Below are 24,894 nucleotides of genomic sequence, written 5' to 3'. Positions count from 1 at the left end.
AAGACTCTTCGCGGTCTTTTCCTAGGATCTCCCATCTCTTCACGCCCTGCTTCTCCACGCCAATGGCCATTTTTAATGTTCATTTCACAGTCTATTAAACTGGGTCTTCTGCACATTCTCAAAAGTTTTAAGTCCAACAAATCTTAGGCACACAGAACCCGATGGCATCGACTCTCATCATCCTATTCGTGACGTCAAAATTGGGTCGCCCTCCCAAGGCTGTGGGGCCGGTATCAGGGGGACGTGTCACAGTGGTGGTGACCCGGACCGTGGCCCTGGGCGCCCAAGTAATAGGAAGATGTGAATGGTGGAATGTAGTTAGATGAATAGTTCGTGACGCCACCTGTGGTGTTCGGCAAGGGAGGTGTTAAGCCGACGCTGCAGACAGATCCTCCGGGACAGATGGTGTGGTGCAGCAATGATGGTATAGCCCTCCACAGGCAGGGCTGTTGTCCCGGGGCAGTGTAGATGTGGGGACACTTAGATGGTGTAGTGTCTGGCGCAGGGGATGCATCAGTGCTAGCCGGACAGATGCAGGAAGGAATGGAGGACACCAGGGCATTTAGTTCCAAAGCTTTACTCACAGTCTGAATGTCCTCCGAGTCAGGGACGCAGTCAACCTCCAGGCAAGATGGAAAGCTCCCTTCCACACTCCGCCAACTTATGTGCTTTTCCTGAACGTCTCCTCTATAGCGCCTTAAGTGTGAAGATCTCCTAGTACTGAGTTACACTGGAGTTCCTCCTGACAGATGTTCCCAAGAACTCTACTTGCACGGCAGATAGCTGAAGCCTGCTTTGGGGACTCTCTTCTCCTAAGTCCCGGCTCTCTATCCTTATTGCTGTTGTGCCCTCAAGTCTTAGATGGGAGTAGTGCATTTACAGCCCACTACTCCATCGGTGTCTGCTGCAGAACCATTAGTGTCCATACAACCTCGGGGACCGGGCCCCGGCCTTGCGCTTACAACTTCTAGGCAGGGTTCTTCCTCTAACCCACGTCCTCTATGTTCCCTTTTACTCCTACGTTCTGTACTTTTCTTTCCCTCAGGCTTCGGTTCAAGGTCCTTCTCCTTCTTTCCTTTCCTTTCCGGTGCCAGCTGGCTCAGGTCACTGAGGCAGCTGCAGCACTCCTTCCTCCATCCCTTCTTCCAGGGATCCCCACTCCTCCCGAGTGTCTTCCTCTCCTACTCAACTGAGCTGAACCCCAACTGAGCTTCAATCGTGGAACTGTCCTGTTCTTTTATATCTAGTCTAAACTCCACCCACCTCCCAGCACGTCTAGTGTTCCAAGCAGGGAACCACCAAAGGTGCTCTGCCTCTCTGTAAGCAAAGAGCCGCAATGTGGTTGTGCTGAACTACTCTATTGTGTGGGGTGCGAGTGTAAGAGCGTGGTCAGGAGCCCCCAACTTACCCGGATGGTGGGGCACTAAACCTTAGGAGAAGGTCCAGTACCTCTGTGGCGACTGAGCCTCAGGGGCGCCACATTAATTAACCAGCAAAGGCTAAATAGACAGTGCTGGCTGAGTTTCATATGCTTGGAAGGGGCATGGATATTGGTCCTCTCCCAGACTAACAACATCAGCCTTCAGCCGCACCAGAAATAGCACATCCATTAGAAGCGCCAATTCTGGCAATAAGCTTCGACTCATCCCGCTTGCCCTGGTGCATTGGCAAGCAGGATAATGGATGTGTAATGTCTACTGACATCAAGCCCAGGGATTAGTAATGGAGAGATGTCAGTCAGACACCCCATTACTAACCCCGTAGTCAAAAGTAAGAAAAACACAGAGAAAAGTCCTTTAATTGCAAAAATCACTCCCCGATAAATAACCTTTTTAACCATTTAATACCACAAAATTAAAAGTTATTCCCACCTGTCCACTGTAGATCCATAAGAAGGAGGTCCAACGACAATCCCTAACTCTTCTACATCTAAAGTCTGTGCTGAGCGGTGACATCAGTAATGTTACTGCACAGCACGCCTGCTGAAAGTTGTGTGAGAATGTGGCTGCAGTGACAAGTGGTGATGTAATTAAGATTATCGCAGGTCACAGATGTTGGTCCTCACACTAACCTCTGTGTGAACCAACCTGCTGTAATCTTACTGACGTTACTGCTTGCAGCATGAGAAAGCTCTCACACTATGAGCTGTGACGTCAGTAAGGTCACCGCAGGTCACACATGTGCGTGTGTTTATTACTTTTAACTATGGAGTTAGTAATGAGGGTGTCTTATACACGCCTCTCCATTACTAACCCCTGGGCTTTATGTCAGAACATTACACAACTAACATCAACCTCAATACCATTACCTCACTTGCCAACGCACCAGGGCGGGCAAGCGGGAAGAGCCAAAATTAACCACCCGAATTGGCGCATATAATGGATGCGCCATTTCTGGGGTGGTTGAGGGATGGTGTTATTAGTCTTGGAGGAGGCCAATATCCATAGCCCCTTCGTAGTCTATTAAAATCGCCATGCAGTTGTCGGCTTAGCCTTTGCTGGTTATTAAAAATAGAGGGGACCACACGTCATTTTTTGTTTGAGACCCCCTTTGTAATAACTAGTAAAGGCTTCACAAACACCTGTGAGCTGATATTAATAGGATGGGAAACTTTATGGATATTTGCCCCTTTCCAGAATAATAACACCAGCCCCCAGCTGTCTGCTTTCCCTGAGCAAGATATTAAAAATAAGAGGGACCCTATGCTGTTTTTTTAATTAATTTATTTATTTCATGCTCGTTTATCATAGACAAGATTATTACAAGGGATGGAAGGCATCTCATATGGTGAGAGTTTGGAAAAGTTGGCTCAGTGGTTAGCACTGCAGCCTTGCAGCACTGGGGTCCTGGGTTCGAATCCCACCAAGGACAACATCTGCAAGGAGTTTGTATGTTCTCCCCGTGTTTGCGTGGGTTTCCTCCGGGTACTCCGGTTTCCTCCCACATTCCAAAGACATACTGATAGGTAATTTAGATTGTGAGCCCCATCGGGGACAGTGATGAAAATGTGTGTAAAGCGCTGCGGAATATGTTAGCGCTATATAAAAATAAAGCTTATTATTATTATAAAAGTTAGGCTTGCTTTAGCTTAAAAAAAGACGTCTCAGAGGAAATCTCATTTATATGCATAAATATATGTGTGGTCAGTACAAGGGACAGGCACATGACTTATTCCTTCCAAAAACCATACTTAGGACAAGGGGGTACTCATTATGGGTAGACGAAAGGTGATTCCGGCAGCTACATAGGAAAGAGTTCTTTACAGATAGAGCAGTCAGAATGTGAAATTCACTACCACAAGAGGTAGTAATGTCAGACATAGCTCTTTAAAAAGGTCTTGATGATTTCCACAATACACCTAACATTGTGAGTTATAGCTAATTTATTGGCAAAATGTGCAATTTGTGGAGAAAGGTTGAACTTGATGGACCTAGGTCTTTTTTCAACCTAAGTGAAAACCTGACATGTGGCACCACCATTGAATACAATGGGTGTGCGTGTGTCTGTATTTGCAGTCCTTAAAAAAAGGATTGCATATGGACATAATATACGCACATGTTAAGGAGGCCTAAGAGAGTGTCTACCTTATTTCTTAATGGACATTATACAGGGTGGGCCATTTTTATGGATATACTTGGGTGGGCTATGTAAATGGATACACCTAAATATAAAGAGAATGGTTGGTGATATCAACTTGGAGGTGACGAGGAGAGGGCCAATGATGAGAGTGATGGGGAGAGGGCCAGTGATGGGGAGAGGGCCAATGATGGGGGTGATCGGGAGAAGGCCAGTGATGGGAGTGATGAGGTGAGGGCCAGTAATGGGGAGAGAGTCAATGATGGGGTGATGGGGAGCAGGAAATGATGGAGGTGGTGGAATGGGCAATTTCTACATGAAGGGGATCATGATGGTGCATATTTCTGCATGAAGGGGATCATGATTGGGCATATTTCTACATGAATGGGATCATGATGGGGGATATTTCTGCATGAAGGGGATAATGATGGGGCATATTTCTGCATGAAGGGGATCATGATGGGGCATATTTCTACATGAAGGGGATCATGATGGGGCATATTTCTACATGAAGGGGATCTTGAAGGAGCATTTCTGCATGAAGGGGATCATGATGGGGCATATTACTACAAGAAGGGGACAAGGATGGGGCATATTACTACAAGAAGGGGATCATGATGGGTCATTTGGCACGTGTTAGCACTTCGTCATAAATAATTGGGTTTTAGGCTGCAGTTTGGGAACTCGGTCTCTGAAAGGTTCGCCATCACTGGTCTATAACAATATTACTATTGGAAGTTGTGCTTAGCGTAGTATAAAAGCATTTTACTGCTGTCACAGCGCCAAAAATCTAATTTTGGTTTTGTTTCCTATTTGATAGCTTTCATTAAGCTCTGCGATTTATTGCTTGGTTTTATCAGATTTGGGCCAAGAATGTTTTCATTACATGAATGCCTTTGATGAAACAAAAAAGCACATCCAGATTTTATGTACAGTACAAGAAGAAAAATGTTTTGACAGATAGAACAGAAGTTGTAACTATTATAATCAGCCAATTTGGAAGCTATTGGGACTGACTGCAGGCTACTTCTAATTTGCGGCCAGTGAGAGATTGGTGCCACCCATGGGTTGGCACGATGTACTGATTCCAAGACCCTTTAAGTTTTTAATCAATGGGACTTTTAGCACCTTGAGTTGAGGTTTTTCTTATCCCATTTTGGGGCAGCCACAATGTTTTGGTCGCTTTTTATTGTTTTATTTTGCAGTGCTGCGACAGTCACAAAAATGTTACATTTATGCAGTTATGATTTTTTTCTCATTACATCATCTGCTGATCAGGATAATTAATTTTATATTTTGATCAATTTTTTTACTTTATTTCTTTATTTTTAATGTGGAAGTGGAGGTTTATTTAAATCTTCATTTTTTTCGTATTTGTATAAACTTTTTTTTCTTTTTTACTATATTTTGTAGACTCCTCAGGGGATGTGAACCTGTAATTATATAACTGCTATTAATATTCAAAGCAATATCACAGCATTGTTTTATATAGTAAAAATCATGGTCTCCTATGAATACCAGCAATGGCTATCATGACAACCCACTGATGCACATTGATTGTGTCATGAGGAGTTAATGGGATATTCAAATAGAGCATCCTCCAGGACATGCACTGCAAATGCTGCTGTCAGAGATTGACAACGGCATTTTACAAGCAAACAGACCCAGTGACCAGGTTGAAAACTTCAACATTATTAATTTTGTTTTTTATTTACTGTCATAGAAAATATTAAAATATCTAAGCGCCTAGTGAAGGGGACACTCGCTCCCTCCCTCCTTCCTTAATGCAAACATTTCCAGTGAGGAAGAAAACAGCTGACAGTTTGAATCTCCTAGACTCAGATTAGTACAATGAACATAAGAAGGTAGGGAATTACCTAGAGAGTGAAGTGAATCCACCTCATTAACATGCAGCATGCCCCTTTATGAAGTGAGAGGAATAAAGTGAATACCTCACATTCTTTTGAGATAGCTATTTTTCTTCACAGGTCCTTTCATCCCAGAATATTTTCCAGACTCCTGGCACCGATAAAAGGTATGAATATTGGGGCTTGTATATATGCAATAGGGATGGAACATACATTTTCAACTTCAGGGTTAAATGAGAAAGAATATGCATGCTTTCTCATAACTGTAACCACTGCCTATAAGCCACAAATCTGAAGTGGCCAGATAACTGACAACAGTTTAATCTCTGGGGAAAGGTAAAATCCCAATGGAAAATATGTCAGTTATCTTGAAGTTTTGTGATCATCAGGAGTGAAGTTAGAATCATAGAATGTTAGAGTTGTAATGTACCTCAGGGGTCATCGTGTCCAATCCCCTTCTCAATGCAGAATTCACTAAACCATGTCAGACAGATATCTGACCAGCCTCTGTTTGAAGCCTTCCATTGAAGGAGAGCTCACCACTTCTTGTGGCAGCCTGTTCCACTCATTGATCACTCTGTCAAAAAGTTTTTTCTAATATCTAATCTATATCTTCTCCCTTTCAATTTCATCCATTGCTTCTTGTGTGTCCATGTGCAAATGAGAATAATGATAATCCCTCAACACTGTGACATCCCTTCAGATATTTGTACACAGTTAAGTCTCCTCTTAGTCATCTTTTTTGCAAGCTAAACATTCCCAGATCCTTTAACCGTTCCTTGTAGGACATACTTTGCAGTCCGCTCATCATCTTGGTAGCTCTTCACTGAACTTGCTCCAGTTTTTCAATGTCTTTTTTAAAATGTGGTGCCCAAAACAGGACACAATATTCCAGATGAGGCCTGACCATGGAGTAGTAGAGGGGGATAATTACTTCACATGATCTAGACTCAATGCTTCTCTTAATACATCCTAGAACTGTGTTTGCCTTTTTTGCTGCTGCATCACACTATTGACTCATGTACAGTCTGTGACCTATTAGTATACCCAAGTCTTATAGCATAAGTTGTGGGTTTCTTAAAATCCTGAAAGGCTGAGGACATCCCCCAACCTGACCCACATGAGGTCATCACTAGGGTGTGTGTGGGTATAACTCAGGAACTGATGAAAAGTAAAGACACATTACAATCAATGTTTCTCTAGAGAGATACACATTGTGTATGCATGAATCCCATTCACTGAACATCCCCAATCAAAGTGCTCTCCTTCAGCTAAGTTGATTCATCTCTATGAAAAGCTTAGTAAGTTTCTTCCATTATTGTTTTTTATTTTATAAACAAATGTACACACTGGCGCTCCTTTTACAAGTGCACCTAGATGCCTAGATGGAGAAGCTGCAGGTGAAAACAGGCACTGTGCAAGTCCTGCCAGATAAGCTCCAAGTAAAAGATTCAGAAATAAAATTCACTGCGCTTGCTCACTGAAAACTAGCAAGATTACATACTAAGAAAAAACATGTGTACCTAAAAAAATCCTCCAGATAGACTGTTCACTGCCTCTGCCAGATAGCAATGAGTTAAAATAGCAGATAATAGCTGTGCTGAGTAAGCGCTATGTAGATTAACCTCTCACTTCCTGCAGCAGAGAGTGTTGAAATGTAACCCCCACTGGTGCGGCTGTAAAATATAGTGGTTAAATGCTGCTGGATCACAGAAATGTTACAAAGAATTACAGCCTGCCAATGTCAGTGGGTAGTGGTGATATGAGACACTTACTTGTTAGGTGGTGAGGCACTAAGGCTAGGTGGTAAGTCAGGATGCCATATGGTCTGAGGAAGAAAGCTCCCAATGCGTTGCTAGGGGTTAACGTGCTGCCAGCACGTGAAAGGTGCAGGCAGGGAGTTTGGAGAGGGCAGAGGCTGACGGTGGGCTCCGGCCGAAGTGCCGCCGACAACACACTGCAAAGCACAGAGAGCCAGGGGCGTGACGTCACGTGACCAGCCGCGGTGCTGAACGGGTGGTGCTCAGGGTCAATCCGAACGACGCAATTTTATTTCTGGAGCTTTTTATTTTATGTATTGTATATACTGTATTGCTGTCATGATCCAGCGTGGATCTGACAGAATAAATGGATAAGTGAACTTTTTTTTCCTTTGGCTAGGTGCCAAAGTGGTGTGATTGCCCCCGGTGGCCATTAGAATTATTACACGTGGTGTCGTTCATTCTAAGTTGCCCCGGTGGTGGTGAGCGGTACTGCACTTTAGTTTCTTTGGTTTAATGTGCACGTAATTATAAATCAGGTGTGAGGCTCTATAAAAGAGAGTCAGGTGTGTTCAATCACTGTTGGTGATATTGTGTGTTCGCCATTTGGGAAGCAAGCATGGGTGATGAAGGAGCTGAACATGAGTCCTGCGCAGCCCAGCCAGAGGGGACGAGTGGCAGCTATGTGGTCTGCAAGAAGGGCTGGCATGGCGTGGTGGAGTCACAGTTTATGGTGTCGGCAGGAAGTGCTTGCATGGCTTGGTGCAGTGGCGACTATGGAGAGAGTTGCACTCAGCATGCGGGACTTGGTTGCTGAGAGCTGGACTCAAGCATGCTTGACTTTTTGGGCAGGAGCTGAACTCATCTTTGGGACTTTGTTTACTTGGCAGCTGCAACTGGTGGTGGACTCTGCTCTAAGGCTGCACTATGGGGATGGATCTGATTATGGTGATGGATCCGGGTGGAGGAGAAGATGCACGCAGGTGGTGGGCTCTGTTGCTAGGAGCATACGCAACAGAGCAAAGCTAAGTGGTGTTTCCCCTGTATTGTCATTTTCCCTCATGTGTGTTTAGTGCAGTGGTGGGATTAGTCTCTGCACCGACTAATTCCCTAGTGAGGGTTTAGGTTCAGGGTGAGCTAGGGATTTTAGGTTCCTGTGCGTCGCCTGGTGCGGAACCGGCATAGGGAACGTTAGGAGTGCAGGGACACTGGCTCAGGGGAGTACAGGAGGTCTCCACTTCCCTATTCCCTATCGCAGGGCCCACCATTGTTAATGTTGCCACGTTCCCCTTTATTATTTAAATTCGCCTTACTGGAGGCGGGGTTTCCAGACTATTGTAAATACGTGTAATACCTAAATTCGCCAGTTGGAGGCGGTGTATCCAGCTGCACGTCTTATTATTTAAATTCGCACAACTGGAGGCGGTGTATCCAGGGTCACGTGTGTCATATGGGTTCGCCTTGCGGTACGCGCTGCGTGCAGACACACGTGACCGTGACAATTGCTTTGTCCCCTTTGTAAAATCTTTTTTATAAACATTGCCTATTGTTTTGGATTAAATATAAAATGGAAAAGTTCTGTTCCTTTTGTTCGGTAAACCACACTCCTGAACCCATACGCTACCAGAACCAGGCCTTCGGTCAGTCTGTATAAAACACAACTGGTGGTGGCAGCGAGTAGTCTAGAGTTATTGTGTGAGATTACAGTCAATGTATTAGTGGTTGTAAGGCTTGTACTCGGGTGCGTAGGAGGGAACAGGAGGCACATTCTCTTCAACGTCCATGTGGGTTTATTTGCTTCATAAACCATCAAGTCAGCAACAAAAAGGTAAACAGTCTTTACATCAGGCAGACACAGCATCAATGTCCATAGCAGAGCACTGCTCTCTCAGGCCTGTGGGTACACAGGCTGTGCAATGTCCAGCACTCATGCTCTATCTGGAGCCAAAGACACAGGAAGGCTTCTCCCTCTCAAGACAAAGACCACTCTGTAGTGTCCAGCCTGGACACATGGAAGTCTGTCCACACTGGCAGGCTCTCAAACACTCACCCCCTATGCTAAACACACCTTGATTGCATAGCTTGTAACAACACCCACAGGTGAGGTATGGATCGCATGGGCTGGTCACATGGTCATGACTACTGCAGGTCCTGAAACTCACAACCACACACATAGGGAAAAAGAAATACAGTGAGCACCCTCACCCAGAGGTGAGGTAATATGGGTAGCCAGACCCTTCCATCTCTCATAGCTACCCGCAACCCGGACCCAGTCCACTAAATGACATGTTAGTGCTCATGTGCACTAAAGACAAAATACTCCGGGTTGCATCGCAGGGAGCATTCATCCCTGTGACATATACCTCCCATTAACCAAGCGACCACCAGTCATACCACAGGGTATACCCTTTTCTCCCTTTTTCAACCTCTTTCTCCCCTTTTCTTTGCCTTTGTGTTGGACTCGCTGATAAATATGATTCTGGCTGGCCCCCGACCTTTTTGACTCATCATTCCTCTTTTTTCTTGGTGGATTTGTGCTTTGTCACATTATGCCATCATGACATTTAATTTGCATTTAGTTTTTTACTTTATGTATATATATATATATATATATTTATACCGTATATACTCGTGTATAAGCCGACCCGCATATAAGCCGACCCCCTAATTTTGCCACAAAAAACTGGGAAAACTTATTGACTCATGTATAAGCTGAAGGTGGTGCTGCACAAGGTTTAATGGTGGTCCAAAAAGATGCTCCATAGATAAATACCCCCATAAAATGCTGCAAAAGGGTTAATGGTGGCCCAACAAGATGCTCCAAGGATAAATACCCCCATATATCTCTGCACAAGGGTTAATGGTGTCCCAAGTAGATGCTCCATACATAAATACCCCCATATGCTGCACAAGGGTTAGTGGTGGCCCAAGTAGAAGCTCCATACATAAATACCCCCCATATATTGCTGTACAAGGGTTAATGGTGGCCCAAGTAGAAGCTCCATACATAAATACAACCCATATGCTGCACAAGGGTTAATGGTGGCCCAAGTAGATGCTCCATACATAAATACCCCCCCATATGCTGCACAAGGGTTAATGGTGGCCCAAGTAGATGCTCCATACATAAATAACCCCCATATGCTGCTGCTGCCGCTGGCTGCTATAAAAAAAAAGACATACTCACCTCTCCGTCGCTGGGGGCCAGGTGCCGGTGTAGCTGCTGGCTCAGGCCCCCAGCACTGGCTATATTTACCGTTCCCGGTTCCATCGCTGTTTCCCGGGTCCTGTGCAGTGACGTTAGCAGAGGGCGCGCACTGACTACGTCATCGCGCCCTCCGCTAAATGTCACAGCCAGAAGACAGGGGAGACAGCAATGGAACGGGGAGTGGTAAGTATTGCTCTGCTCCCCCGTCATACTCACTACCCCACTCCTGGCACCCGGTCTCTTCAGCCCCTGCTTCCAGCATGATGTCGGCATCCCAGGCTGTTCCTGCATTCAGCGGTCACGTGGTACCGCAGCCGCTCATTAAATATGCGCATATTAATAATCTTTATTTTTTTATATAGCGCTAACATATTCCGCAGCGCTTTACAGTTTTGCACACATTATCATCACTGTCCCTGATGGGGCTCACAATCTAAATTCCCTATCAGTATGTCATTGGAATGTGGGAGGAAACCGGAGAACCCGGAGTAAACCCACGCAAACACGGGGAGAACATACAAACTTCTTGCAGATGTTGTCCTTGGTGGGATTCGAACCCAGGACTCCAGCACTGCAAGGCCGCAGTGCTAACCACTGATGCACCGTGTTCATGAGTTTAATAAGCGGTACCACGTGACCGCTGAATGCAGGAACAGCTGGGACACTGAGATCATGGGGGAAGCAGGGGGGCTGCAGAGACCGTGCTAGGAGGGGGGAGTATGGTCTCTGACACCCCCCACTCCCCCTCCCCCACTGACCCCCAAATATTACTCGTGTATAAGCCGAGAGGGGGACTTTCAGCCCCAAAAAATGGGCTGAAAATCTTTGCTTATACACAAGTATATACAGTATATGTATATATATATATACACACACACAATATATACAGCTCTGGCAAAAATTATGAAACCACTGCACAGTTTTATAAAAATCAAAAAATCAGCTTCTCTACATGTTTGACAGCCATTCCAGTGTCAGTTCATTTCCAACCAGAGTACATCTCATTCTACTTAATGTGCTTCTGATTAGGTGATCACCTGAACCAAATCTTATTTAATGAACGAAAGTGTAAAAAGAACCCTGCTGTGGTGTTCACAATCCTCTTGCAATAGGACAAGCTGGATGGCAAAACAAGTGCTAGTAATATCCCAAAAGTAATAGGACTGAAAAAATAACTTTTAACCATGCCAAAGGAGTTGAAAAGACAAGTGTTGCGTGAGGAAAAAAAGCGCTCAATTCTGGCTCTAGCAGAGGGATACAGTGAGCGTCATGTTGCCTCCATCCTTAAAGTTTCTAAGATAGCAGTCCATTACAACAAGGTCAAGCAGCACACATTGGGGACAACAAAGCTACAGACCGGTAGAGGGCAAAAATGACTCTCCACTGACAGGGATGCCCGTCATCTTATTCGAATGTCACTCAGCAACCACAGGATGACATCAAGTGACCTATAAAAGGAATGGAAAATGGCAGCTGGGGTGAAGTGCACGGCAAGAAAAGTTCATAACAGGCTCCTAGAGGCAGGGCTCAAGTCATGTAAAGGTAGAAAAAAGCCTTTCATCAATGAGAAGCAAAAGAGAGCCAGGCTGAAGTTTGCCAGACCATAAGGATTGGACCATAGAGGACTGGAGTAAGGTAATCTTCTCAAGTGAGTCTAATTTTCAGCTTTGCTCAACACCTGGTCATCTAATGGTTAGACGTAGACCTAGATAGGTGTACAAGCCACAGTGTCTTGCACCCACTGTGAAATTTGGTGGAGGATCGGTGATGATCTGGGGATACTTCAGCAAGGCTGGAGTTAGGCAGGAAAATCTTTGGGAAGGATGTATGAATCAAGACACATGCAAGGTTATCCTGGAAAAACAGTTGATTCCTTCTGCTCAGGCAATATTCCCCAACTCTGAGGACTGGTTTTTCCAGCAGGACAATGCGCCATGCCACACAGCTAGATCAATCAATGTGTGGATGAAGGACCACCACATGAAATCCCTGTCATGGTCATCCCAATCTCCAGACCTGAACTCCATTTAAAACCTCTGGAATGTAATCAAGAGGAAGATGGATAGTCACAAGCCATCAAACAAAAAGGAACTGCTTAAATTTTTGTACCAGGAGTGGCATAAGGTCACCCAAAAGCAGTGTGAAAGACTGGTGGAAAGCATTAAAAATCATTGTGGTTCCACAAGATATTGATTTCTGAACTCTTCCTGAGGTAAAGCATTAGTATTGTCGTTTCTAAGTGATTATGAACTTGTTTTCTTAGCATTATTTGAGGTCTGCAAGCACTGCATTTTTTTGTTATTTTGACCATTTCTCATTTTCTGAAAATAAATCAAAATTTAGTGCTTGGAAATTCGAAGACTTTTTGCCAGTAGTTTATAGAATAAAAGAGCAATTTACATTTTACTCAAAAATATACCTATAAAAAGAAACATCAGACAAACTGAACATTTTACAGTGGTCTCTTAATTTTTGCCAGAGCTGTGTATATATATATATATATATATATATATATATAGCTCCGCCCCCCACCACATCACCACACATAATCCCGCCCCCACCGCATCACCACACATATTCCCACCCCCCACCACATCACCACACATAATCCCGCCCCCCACCACATCACCACACATAATCCCGCCCCCCACCACATTACCACACATAATCCCACCCCCCACCACATCACCACACATAATCCCACCCCCACCACATCACCACACATAATCCTGCCCCCACCACATCACCACACATAATCCCACCCCCCAGCACATTATCACACATAATCCTGCCCCCCACCACATCACCACACATTATCCCATCCCCCCACCTCATCACCACACATAATCCCGCCCCTCCACCACATCACCACACATTATCCTGTCCCCCCACCACATTACCACACATAATCCCGCCCCCCCACCACATCACCAAACATAATCCCGCCCCCCACCACATTACCACACATAATACCGCCCCCCACCACATCACCACACATAATCCCGCCCCCCCACCACATTACCACACATAATACCGCCCCCCACCACATCACCACACATAATCCTGCCCGCCCACCACATTACCACACATAATCCTGCCCACCACATTACCACACATAATCCCGCCCCCCACCACATCACCACACATAATCCCGCCCCCCACCACATCACCACACATAATCCCGCCCCCCACCCCATCACCACACATAATCTCACCCCCCACCACATCACCACACATAATCTCGCCCCCCACCACATCACCACACATAATCCCCCCACCACATCACCAAACATAATCCCGCCCCCACCACATCATCACACATAATCCCGCCCCCCACCACATTACCACACATAATACTGCCCCCACCACATCACCACACATAATCCTGCCCCCCCACCACATTACCACACATAGTACGGCCCCCCACCACATCACCACACATAATCCCGCCCCACCACCACATCACCACACATAATCCCGCCCCCTCACCACATCACCACACATAATCCCGCCCCCTCACCACATCACCACACATAATCCCGCCCCCTACCACATCACCACACATAATCCCGCCCCCCACCACATCACCACACATAATCCCGCCCCCCCACCACATCACCACATTCGATAAGATTGGCGTTCTCCTACCTGATCCTGTATTCACACATGATGAAAATGACTATACATTGAATTGTGTTTACGGAGAAATTTTAACTTAATTTATGTTTCATTATGAAATTTGTTTAGATGCTGGAATGAATAAAAAACGCACATCTTACTGAATCCAGTTTGTTTTTGATTTTGACTGTGAATAAAATATATCATTAGTATTATTCAGATTTTTAATGATTATTATTGTTATTAACTTTATTAACTTCATTTTAATTTAATTTACCACCTGCATAAGCGCTATGGAATGTTGTCATTATTTACTTTAGTTTAATCACCAGCAGCGTTAATTAGATAGCAATGAGCGTGCTGAGCGTTAGCTGGCTGGAAACAGCTAGTATATATATTTGTGTGTGTGTTTTTTTTGCTTTTTATATGCAGTCTGACTGATGAAAGTCATTGTATGACCGAAACGTTTTCTCTATGTCTGGATTGCCTGCACACAATAAAATTATCTTCTTACAACATTTACCTGGGTGCCAAGTTTTCTACGGGATTCATTGGGGGTATGGGGGTATAAGCATATATTCCAGGAGTTGGAATCAGAGGGGTGCATACCATATGTTCACTGATAGCTTCTCAATAACCAGCCTATTAGTGGAAACAGCATATGACCTTCTCCTTTAATCGTTGGTCAATCGCTTAATTGTCAGAAAAATGGAGACAGTAGAGAGCTGTTCGCTCGAAAGATAAAAGTTGGTGGATCTGAGCTACGACCCCACTGGCTGCGATATTTGTCAAATTGGTGGCAGCGGTGGGATTCTGAGTGGCCCGTTTGGTGTTGCCTCTTTGACATATACGTATATACATAGATAGTGAGATGAAAAATATTCCACAATTTTTTTTATATTAAATCCTTTAGAACCTTGGACGTATCCGTATTTGTGAAAAAAGAATAGCTTAAAAAATTATATTAGTTGATAGGACTAACTTAGGGACAGTGAAAATATACTGCAGTATTTTTTACTGAATTAAGTTAGTGTTAGTGTCAGATAGTAAACCATAAAAAAGGAATTTAGATTGGTTGATAGGATTAGATTAGAGACAGTAAAAATATACTGTAGTAATTGTCGTCTACTACAGTATTTTTTACTGAATTGAGTTAGGATTAGTGTCAGGACAGAAAAAAAGAATCATCCATGCGTCTGTCCTACAGCCGTCTAGCGGTTATCACTGCTTGCATATCAGTGATCAACCTCTGGTAGTTGTTTGTTTATTTTTGAGAGAGCATAAAAAATAATTTAGATTAGGAATAATAAAAATATATCACAGTAATCGTCATCTATTACAGTATTTTTTAAGGAGTTAAGTTAGTTTCAGCACCTGAAAAAAAGAATAACATCTGTGCGCGTGTTCTACAGCCGTCGAACAATGATCACTGATGGACATCAGTGATCAACCTGGGATTGGGTTTTTTTAATGAAAGAAAGAATAAAAAAATAATTTCGATTAGGGACAGTAAAATATACCGTAGTAATCGTCATCTACTACAGTATTTATTACTGAATGGAGTTAGTGTCAGAGAGCGTGGAAAAAATGAATCATATCCGTGCGTCCGTCCTACAGTCATCAAGCGCTGATCACTGAAGCACATCAGTGATGAACCTCCAGTGGTTGCTATTTTATTTTTAGCTTTTTCTGTCTAGATTATTTTCTATCTTCTAAATAAAAAAAGTTTACACCAAGCACACACACACACATACACACACCAGAATAAAATTTGGTATTCACACAAAAACCTCATACGTAAAAAAATGTCCCGCTTGTCTCAATAACTGTATTCCGTGGAGGAGACATACGGCTTTCTTCCCTCCGACACTGATAGGGAGGGAATGGATCCCACCTGCTTTTATTTTTCCTCCTTCTCTTCCTCAAGTAATGCTGAACCACTACACAAACACCCCAGGACAGAAACTGAACCAGGGCCCACTATTACTGACCTTACCACCCGAAGATTATGAGCCACTATCTTTTGATTTTGTGGTGCAATTGTGCAATTGTGGCGCCCCTGAGGCTCAGTCGCAACAGAGGTACTGCACCTCCTCCTGAGGTGTGGTATCCCACCATCCAGGTAAGGTGGAGACTCCTGACCACACTCCAACACCTGCACCCCACACCACAAAGTAGTGTAGCAAAGCACTTTCGGCGGCTCCCTGCTTGAAGTATAGCAAAGCACCCATTGGTGGCTCCCTGCTTGGAACATGAAACGTGCTGGCAGGTGGGTGGAGTTAGATGACATTACAAAGAGTGTGCTAGATTTGGTCTGGGACTGGGATACCAGTCCCCCCGGGAGAACACCGGAACCCCTAACCATAGTACCACGGGCTAGGGTGGGCAGAGATCAGTCCTGGGAAGAGGAGGAAGTGACAAAGGCCCACTGCCAGGAGACCATCCGACAACTGGCAGCTGAACAGCGGGAGAGGGAACAGAGAAGGTTGTCTGTGCTGAGCCCTGACCTAGCCCGCAAAGAAAAAACCCGTGCTGGTCACTACTGTCCCCGGGATTCGGCAGGATGGGGCCAGGTTCTCAATGTGAACCATGAACGGGGGTTCGGCTTTATTTCTGAGCCTGATCTCCGACCTGTTCTTTAGTCGGAGAGACGTGGATTCCCATCTGAAAAAGGGACACCCTTCCCGGAACCTACACCCAGGGGACTACGTGACTTTCACCCGGCATGAGGGGTTAAGGGGGTGGTATGCCATAAATATACACCGTATTCCAGAGGAATTCATCGAACGTTACAGGCAGAAGCAACCTGCTGCTCCTCCACCCACAGTCATCACCAAAGCCGTGCGGGTACCTGTCCCCATAAGAAAAGCTGCATCAGCACCAGTCCCGCAGCCAAGAGTACAGGATGTTACCAATTTCACCCCTTGGGAGGAAAACTACCTGCGGTCTGCCAACTCGTTTTTCACCCCAGGAGGGGACCATCACTAGTAACTTACAGTAAACTAACTTTGTTGCCCAGGAGGGTATTTGCACAATTGTGCTTGTTTTTTCAGTTTTTTTTCTAATATTTTTATATTTTTGATTATGATGTTTATTTGTTGATCCTGTTGTTGCCCAGTTTTATTGGCAGCGTTTTGCATACTGGAACTGTGGAGATCATGGACGCTGAGCGATCGGGAACTGTCATTGTAAATAGTTTGCACCTCTTTAGGTGCTTTCTCTTGGTTTTACATAGGAACCTTCCCTTGAACAAGGACTACCTCGTTATAAGGACATTTCCAGACATGATGGCCGGACCAATGTCTATTCTTTGCACTTATGAATAATGCTTAGTATTTTTGAACAGGAAACTAGAAAGTGATAATGTGTAGTAACAGTATTCATGACAAAGTTTATAGGGTCCAATTGAGAAAGCAATATAGAGAATGTTTTATAATACATGAATAAAGATGTGAAAATTGAGTAAAAGTATGCAGGTGGCGAACCAGGTGTTGACGGTTGTCACTCATGAAGAAAGTGGAAAGTGTAACAGATAACAGAAAAGAAATGTGTCACTAGAAAATGTGTTCTGATAGTGAATTTGCTTCCATAGCACTTTAAATTAGGTAGCATAACTTTAAATATAGATAGACAGTTAAATTGTTTGCAACGTTCAAGAAACAGTGCCTCCCACATTGGGAAGTTTAGTATAAGTCATGTTTATTATGCAATATAAAAAATTTGTATGATCCTGTATTGTCAACAGTATTTGCCTTGCAGCCCACGGACGTGCTGTGTTTAATGGGGGGTATGTGGCGCCCCTGAGGCTCAGTCGCCACAGAGGTACTGCACCTCCTCCTGAGGTGTGGTATCCCACCATCCAGGTAAGGTGGAGACTCCTGACCACACTCCAACACCTGCACCCCACACCACAAAGTAGTGTAGCAAAGCACCTTTGGTGGCTCCCTGCTTGGATTATAGAAAAGCACCCATTGGTGGCTCCCTGCTTGGAACATGAAACATACTGGGAGGTGGGTGGAGTTAGATGACATTACAAAGAGCGGGAAGAGTTTCGGGTAGTCAGTCAGTCAGTTGGTTGGTTAGAGAGTTGGAGAGAAGATCTCCGGAGAGAGGGCTAGATGGATGGAAGTGCTGCAGCAGATCCCAGTGATCTGGGTCTGCTGGCACGGGAAAGGAAGAGAGAGAGAGCAACGTAGACTGGAAGCCTGACTCTCCATAGAGAGGAAGATCAGGACGGAACGTGAGGAGTAAAAGAGAACAGAGGACGTGGGTTAGAAGAGAACCTTTCCTAGAAGTTCTAAGCGCAAGACCGGGGCCCGGTCCCCGAGGTTGTATGGATACTAATGGTCCTGCAGCAGACACCGGAGGAATAGAAGTAGTGACCACTTTATTCCCACACAAGACTTGGGGGCACAACAGCAACATAATAGTGAGCCGGGACTTAGTAGCAAGGAGTCCCCGAAGCAGGCTACAGCTGTCTGCCGTACAAGTAGAGTTCATAAGAACATCGGACAGGAGGAACTCCAGTGTAACTCAGTACTAGGAGTACTTCACCTAAAGGCGCTATAAGAGGAGACGTTCAGAAAGGTACATGTTGGCGGAGTGTTGGAAAGGAGTATTCCATCGGACCTGGAGGTTGACTGAGTCCCTGACCCGGAGGCAGGCACCTGTTTGTACAACAGACTGTGAGTAAAGCTTTGGAACTATATGCCCTGGTGTCCTCCACTTATTCCTGCGCCAACCTGCCCAGCACTGCTACATCCCTTGCACCTGACACTACACCATCTACGTGTCACTCCATTTACTCTGCCCTGGGACTACAGCCCTGCCTGTGGAGGGCTATAACATCATTGCTGCACCACACCATCTGTCCCAGAGGATCTGTCTGCAGCGTCGGCTTATATCTTCATTGCCGAACACACCACAGGTGGCGTCACGAATCACTTATAAACTTTCATCACCACAAGAAACACTGAAACAACCCCTTTTACAATGGGCGCCCAGGGCCACGGGCCGGGTCACAGCTGCCGTGACATCTCCTATTGAAGCTCATCGGGCCCGGTACCGAGTACCCCACAGCCCTGGGAGGTCGACCCACAATCAAGAATCAAAGTTGACACCACTGACCTTACAGAAATTGACTTTTTCTGTGAGGATTTTGTAAATCTCATGGTGGCCCAAACAAATTTGTACGCCCAGCAATTTTTGCCACAAAATCGCCCTTCATCATTTTCTATCTGAACGCCTGTAGATGCAGTAGAAATGATGACGTTTTGGGGCCTGGTTCTTTACATGGAGTTAGTGAAGAAGCCAGAGCTCCGGAAATATTGAAGTGTGGATGGTTTTTATAACAATCAAGTGTTCCACATGGCTATGACTCATAAATGTTTTGAGGCCATCCAAACATTTTTGCATTACAAAGATAATGAACGGTGTCCTCCCTCCCCGAGGTGATACCAACTTTGACCGTGTTTTCAAATCCTTTCAAAGCTCGGTTGTTCATTGATCACTTCACACTCATGTTTGCTGAGGTATACGTGCCTCAAAGGGACATTCCTATTCCATTTCAATGGGAGGCTCAAATTCTGGCAACATCTGAACAGTAAGAGGGCCAGGTATGGAATTAAGCTCTACAAACTGTGTGAGAGTGCCTCAGGGTACATTCATAAATTTAGGGTTAATGAAAGGAAGGACACCTGCTGGTGCAAGTACAAACACAAGAGGGATATCCTTTTCTTGACCACCATACATTGTGATGGCAACACCCCGCACTGTATGAGGTACCTCTACATTGGTCCATAAACCACACTGTGCCCTGGGGTACAACAGGAATATGAAGGGAGTGGATCTCTCTGGTCAAGGCCTCCAGCAATACAGTGTCAAGAAAAAAACCAAGGTGTGGTACGCGAAGCTGGCCATACAAATGGTACAGATGGCAATGCACAATGCTTTCATGGTATCACAATGTGCAGGTCAGACCGGTTGTAACTTCAGTTCCAGAAGGTAGTGATCAATTCAAGGCCCTACTCTGGAGATCAGGAAGGAGCAGGCCCCAATACTTCCAGAACTGAAGGTGTTTGTATCGTACCAGGCCAACATTTCTCTGGGGAGGTCCCTCAAGACACAAAAAAGGAAGGTAGCAAAAAGAGGAGCAGAGTGTGTTAAAGAGGAGTTATGCGCAAGGACACCTCTTATCAATGCGACACCTGCCCTGACAAATCTGGCCTGTGTATTAAAGAATGCCTTAAACTGTACAGCACATCCATGGACTACTAAATGATAGTCTGATGCACTCTAAACTACTCACGTATATCAACCTGATGCACTCTACACAACTTACACACGCCACCACATTATAAAATTCACATAACAGGAAACAGTATATCAGTTCCAAATATGGATTACTTGTGGGGCATGTCCACTGTATAGACACATCAGGTAACCTCCAAACGCGACATAACACTCGCAGAGTATTTCATCAAAGGTTGCATCCCAAAACATGACTCCCTCCCTTGTGCGCCCTGCCATGCGCCCAAACAGTGGTTTTCACCAAAATATGGAGTATTAGCTTATGCAAGAGAAATTGCATAACATCTTTGGGAGTCAATTTTCTCCTGTTACCTTTGTGAAAATAAAAAAAATTGGGGCTAAAAGATCATTTTTGTTGAAAAATGTGTTTTTTTTATTTTCACAACTCTGTTCTAAACTTCTGTGAAATAGCTGAGTATTCAAAGTGCTCACCACACATCTAGATAAGTTTCTTGATGGGTCTAGTTTCCTAAATGAGGTCACTAATAGGGGATTTCCACTGTTTAAATACATTAGGGGCTTGTCAAATGCAATATGGCGTCCGCTCTCAAATGCAGCCAATTTTGCGTTCAAAAAGTCAAATGCTACTCCATCCCTTCCAAGCCCTGCCGTGTGCCCAAAAGATGGTTTTCTCTCACATATGAGGTATCAATGTACTTAGGAGAAACTGCACAACTTTTGGTGTCCATTTTTTCATGTTACCCTTGTGGAAATAAAAAATTTGGAGCTAAAAGATTATTTTCGTGAAAAAAAATTGATTTCTTTTTTTCACGGCTCTACGTTATAACCATTTGTGTAGTACCTGGGGGGTTCAAAGTGCTCACCCCATATCTAGATAAGTTCCTTGCATTGCACGCAGTACAATACAGATACAGTAAAATCCCCCCATGCAATTTCGTCCCACCGAAGCACCAACATGCACGGTATAATGTCCACACAGTGCCCCCAACACAGTGTGATTCCCCCATAGTATGATGTCTTTACAGTGCCCAACACAATGTGATGCTACCACGAAGCCCCAAAACAGTAAGATGGCATCACAGAACAGTAGTATGCACCCACAGTTCCTGAAACACAGTATGATGCCCCCATTAACTCCCCCACAGAATGATGCCACCACAGTGACTGCCTCACTATATGGTACCCTGCACACTATATAATGCACCACAGTTGCCCCACAGACATTTTGAAGCCCAACAGTGTCCCCAACACAGTACTGACTGACAAAGCGATGTCATCGTGCCTACTGAACTGAGACTTGGGCAGAGACCTCTCAGAGAGCTGACAACTTTCAGTTTCCACGTCGTGTTCAACCATATCTGCATACTAAGAATGAAGATATTGTTGAACTTGACACAACAGACATAGGAAGGTACTGTACAGCACTGGGCCCTTCCAGCACATGACCCAGACCTCATCGTGGCTGCATGTCCTCCCACTATTAGAGGTGAACCACCTCAAGGACACTCAACCATTTTTTTAATTACTACTCCTGGCATAACTCCTGAGGTTATGTATGTACTCCCTCGGGGATACGCACCACATGTTGAGAACCATTACACTAGCCAGGTTTATAGGATTTTGGACCACATTACAGTTTTTTTTTTGCATTTAACCTCGCTTTCTTGTATGTCTGATGGAAGTATATTCTTAGAAAAACCGCCACCATGTGCATATATGTTCTCCTCACATATTAGGTTAATAACCATTAATATTATCTTCCTACATATGGCCTAGTATTACAACTGAAGAATACAAATTATTGTGTAAAAATAAGCAAAGAATTCTTCAAAACAGGCAGATAAGCATGAAGAAGCAATCCACATAGATTCCAAAATGCACACTACAAAGTAGGCTATTTGTAAAAATGATGCCTAAATAATGGGGCCTTCATGTATTTGATGTGCCTGTATTTGTAACTGTTATGCTATTTTCTTGGTATCTTCTTACCTCCTCATCAGATATCCCATAGATAGAAATGCAGCTGCTTTCACTCATTGCTTGTTCTTGTTGTATAAGTTCTGCATCTCCAGATCCTCCTGGTTCTGGGTTTGAAGGATGCAAAGTTACCCAGCTCTGGATGTGTCTTGTTATAGTCATGAATGAAGTCAAATGATTCTGTTAAGACAAGTAGAGTTATCTGATCTATCCAAAGTGGATTTCTTTGGTTATGTTCACTTCTATCCACATGGCTAAAGTGGGTATCTTAACTTGTGGCGTTTGGTCTCCTGTATATCTTTCCATACTATGCTATTTGTCAGGATTCTATATGATAGTTCTCATGATGAGTTTATTGCAGAAGGGCATTTCTACTTATCCACTGGGATATACAGTATAACTCATCGTTTGGTGTCACCGCTGATCTCAACCTTCTCGAATAATAAAATTAATGGATCTGTCACCATAGTATCATAATAACCACATAATAGTGATATTAAAGTCCAGCTATTGAGCAGGAGAGCTCATAAGTCCCAATGTACTCTGCCCACCCAGCCGAACTGACAGCTGCAGCTTGATCTGAGTAGTTGGAGGTGCTTCGGCCCCCCGAAGAAGCCTACCTGAAACGCACATAGGGGTTGGCCATCGGGTGTCACACTGAGACTGATATGGGTAACGAAGGATCAATCCTGAGTTAGCCATTATACTGTTCACCTCTTAAAGTCATATGTACACATTATATAGTGGTCTATTTTCTCATGAACTTGATCTTACCGGTCTTACACTTTGTAGTTTAGTGATGACTTCCAGACATTTCTTACCTGTGTCCTTCATTTAAACCTCTCCAGTTAAATATGTATAACTAAAGTTTCTATTAGAATATAATGATTTTATTGTATGTTCATACTTATGGTCTATATAGAAATAAAAATGACTTTGTATATACTTCAAAGACAGATTCTTTGACTCCAATTTTTCTTAGTCCTTTGTATATGGAAACTTATAGAATGTCTCTATCCCTGGAGGACCTGCCCTGACCTGTATTTCACAGACTGCTCAGCAGTATAAGAGCAATCGTCATCTCCTGATGCTCTCTGTATGGTGAACTTGAGATAAATAAGAAAAATACTAGAATATTTTACATTCTTAGCCTGCACTCAGCTTACCCCTCACCGTTATTCCATGAGTGGCTGAACCGGACCAGAAATCCATGTTGACTTTGACAAAGGCAATGATAATATTTCCTTTCGGTGGAAAATATTTGGATGTATTGGAAATGCATAGTGTAGAATAGACGCAATTTGGATATACAGTAAACAGACCAGTCTGTAAAGGGTATAAACTGAAGCCACCACACTAACATAGCAGATACCAGTAACATTCGTCTGCAGGTCAACACTTAGGAAATGCTAAAAAGAAGCATTCCAGCCCTTACATTTAATGTACATACATCTGTATATACTAATGCAGTAACTAGTACTCACCAGTTCTGGATTCCAAGCAAACTTTGCACTATTTGTGAAATGCCCTAAGCCTTCTGCAGAGTGCCAAAGCAGAGCAGGGGTCTGCTAGAAAATGTGCCAGACAGTCTAATCCGAGTCAGGTGAGTAACCCTCCCTTTACTGCGGAGGAAACCACTAAGTTTTAATCATGTTTTGTTTTGAATGTGTATTACCGTGGTGATCTTTATATTTACCATATATCCCTTTGCCCTTTCCTGCATTCTTGTGTGATTATAAGTAAGTTCATGTAAAGTAGTTAGTTATACAAACATTCATTCAACTTTAATTTTTTCTACGCACTGGTATCTACACAGACGCACACACATCTACAGGTGCTTCTTACAAAATCAGAATATCATCAAAAAGTTCATTTATTTCAGTTCTTCAATACAAAAAGTAAAACTCATTATATAGAGTCATTACAGAGTGATCTATTCCAAGTGTTTATTTCTGTTAATGTTGATGATTATGGCTTATAGCCAATGAAAACCCCAAAGTCATTATCTCAGGAAATTAGAATACTTTATAACACCAGTTTGAAAAATTATTTTAAAATCTGAACTGTTGACCTATTGAAATGAAGGTTCTCTATGGGGTTAAGGTCAGGCGAGTTTGCTGACAATCAAGCACAGTGATACTGTTGTTTGTAAACCAGGTATTGGTGCTTTTGTCGACAGATGCCAAGTCCTGCTGGAGAATTAAATGTCCATGTCCACATCTCCAAAAAGCTTGTCGGCAGAGGGAAGCATGAAGTGCTCTAAAATTTCCTGGTAGACAGCTGTGCTGACTTTGGTCTTGATAAAACACAGTGGATCTACACCAGCAGGTAACCTGGCTCCCCAAACCATCTCTGATTGTGGAAATTTCACACTAGACCTCAAGCAGCTTGGATTGTGGCCTCTCCACTCTTCCTCCCGACTCTGGGACCTTGATTTCCAAATGAAATGAAAATTTAATTGAATCTGAAAACAACACCTTGGACAATTGAGCAACAGTGCAGTTCTTTTTCTCCTTGGCCCAGGTAAGACGCTTCTGGCATTGTCTATTGGTCATGAGTGGCTTAACACAAGGAATTCCACACTTGTAGCTCATGTCCTGGATACGTCTGTGTGTGG

The 24,894-nt window shown here is 44.0% G+C and overlaps 1 protein-coding gene across 3 annotated transcripts in view; it reads right to left on the bottom strand.

The window, feature by feature from the left end:
• Positions 1-23,861, bottom strand: part of MFRP (membrane frizzled-related protein) — a 228,888-nt gene extending 205,027 nt beyond the window's left edge. For all 3 annotated transcript variants that reach the window (XM_073566439.1, XM_073566441.1, XM_073566440.1), the window contains exons 1-2: positions 23,762-23,861; positions 22,290-22,457 (exon numbers count right to left, since the gene is read on the bottom strand). In XM_073566439.1, coding sequence (XP_073422540.1) covers positions 22,290-22,439 — 150 coding nt within the window. In that variant the 5' untranslated portion in view covers positions 22,440-22,457; positions 23,762-23,861. The remainder of the gene's footprint in view (positions 1-22,289; positions 22,458-23,761) is intronic.
• Between the last annotated feature and the right edge of the window lie 1,033 nt (positions 23,862-24,894).

The sequence above is a fragment of the Dendrobates tinctorius genome, unplaced genomic scaffold, assembly GCF_039654945.1.
Source record: "Dendrobates tinctorius isolate UK_male_01 unplaced genomic scaffold, ASM3965494v1 ptg000018l, whole genome shotgun sequence".
NCBI lineage: Eukaryota > Metazoa > Chordata > Amphibia > Anura > Dendrobatidae > Dendrobates > Dendrobates tinctorius.
Note: the sequence above shows the minus strand (reverse complement) of the source record. Positions and strands in the feature narration are given on the sequence as shown.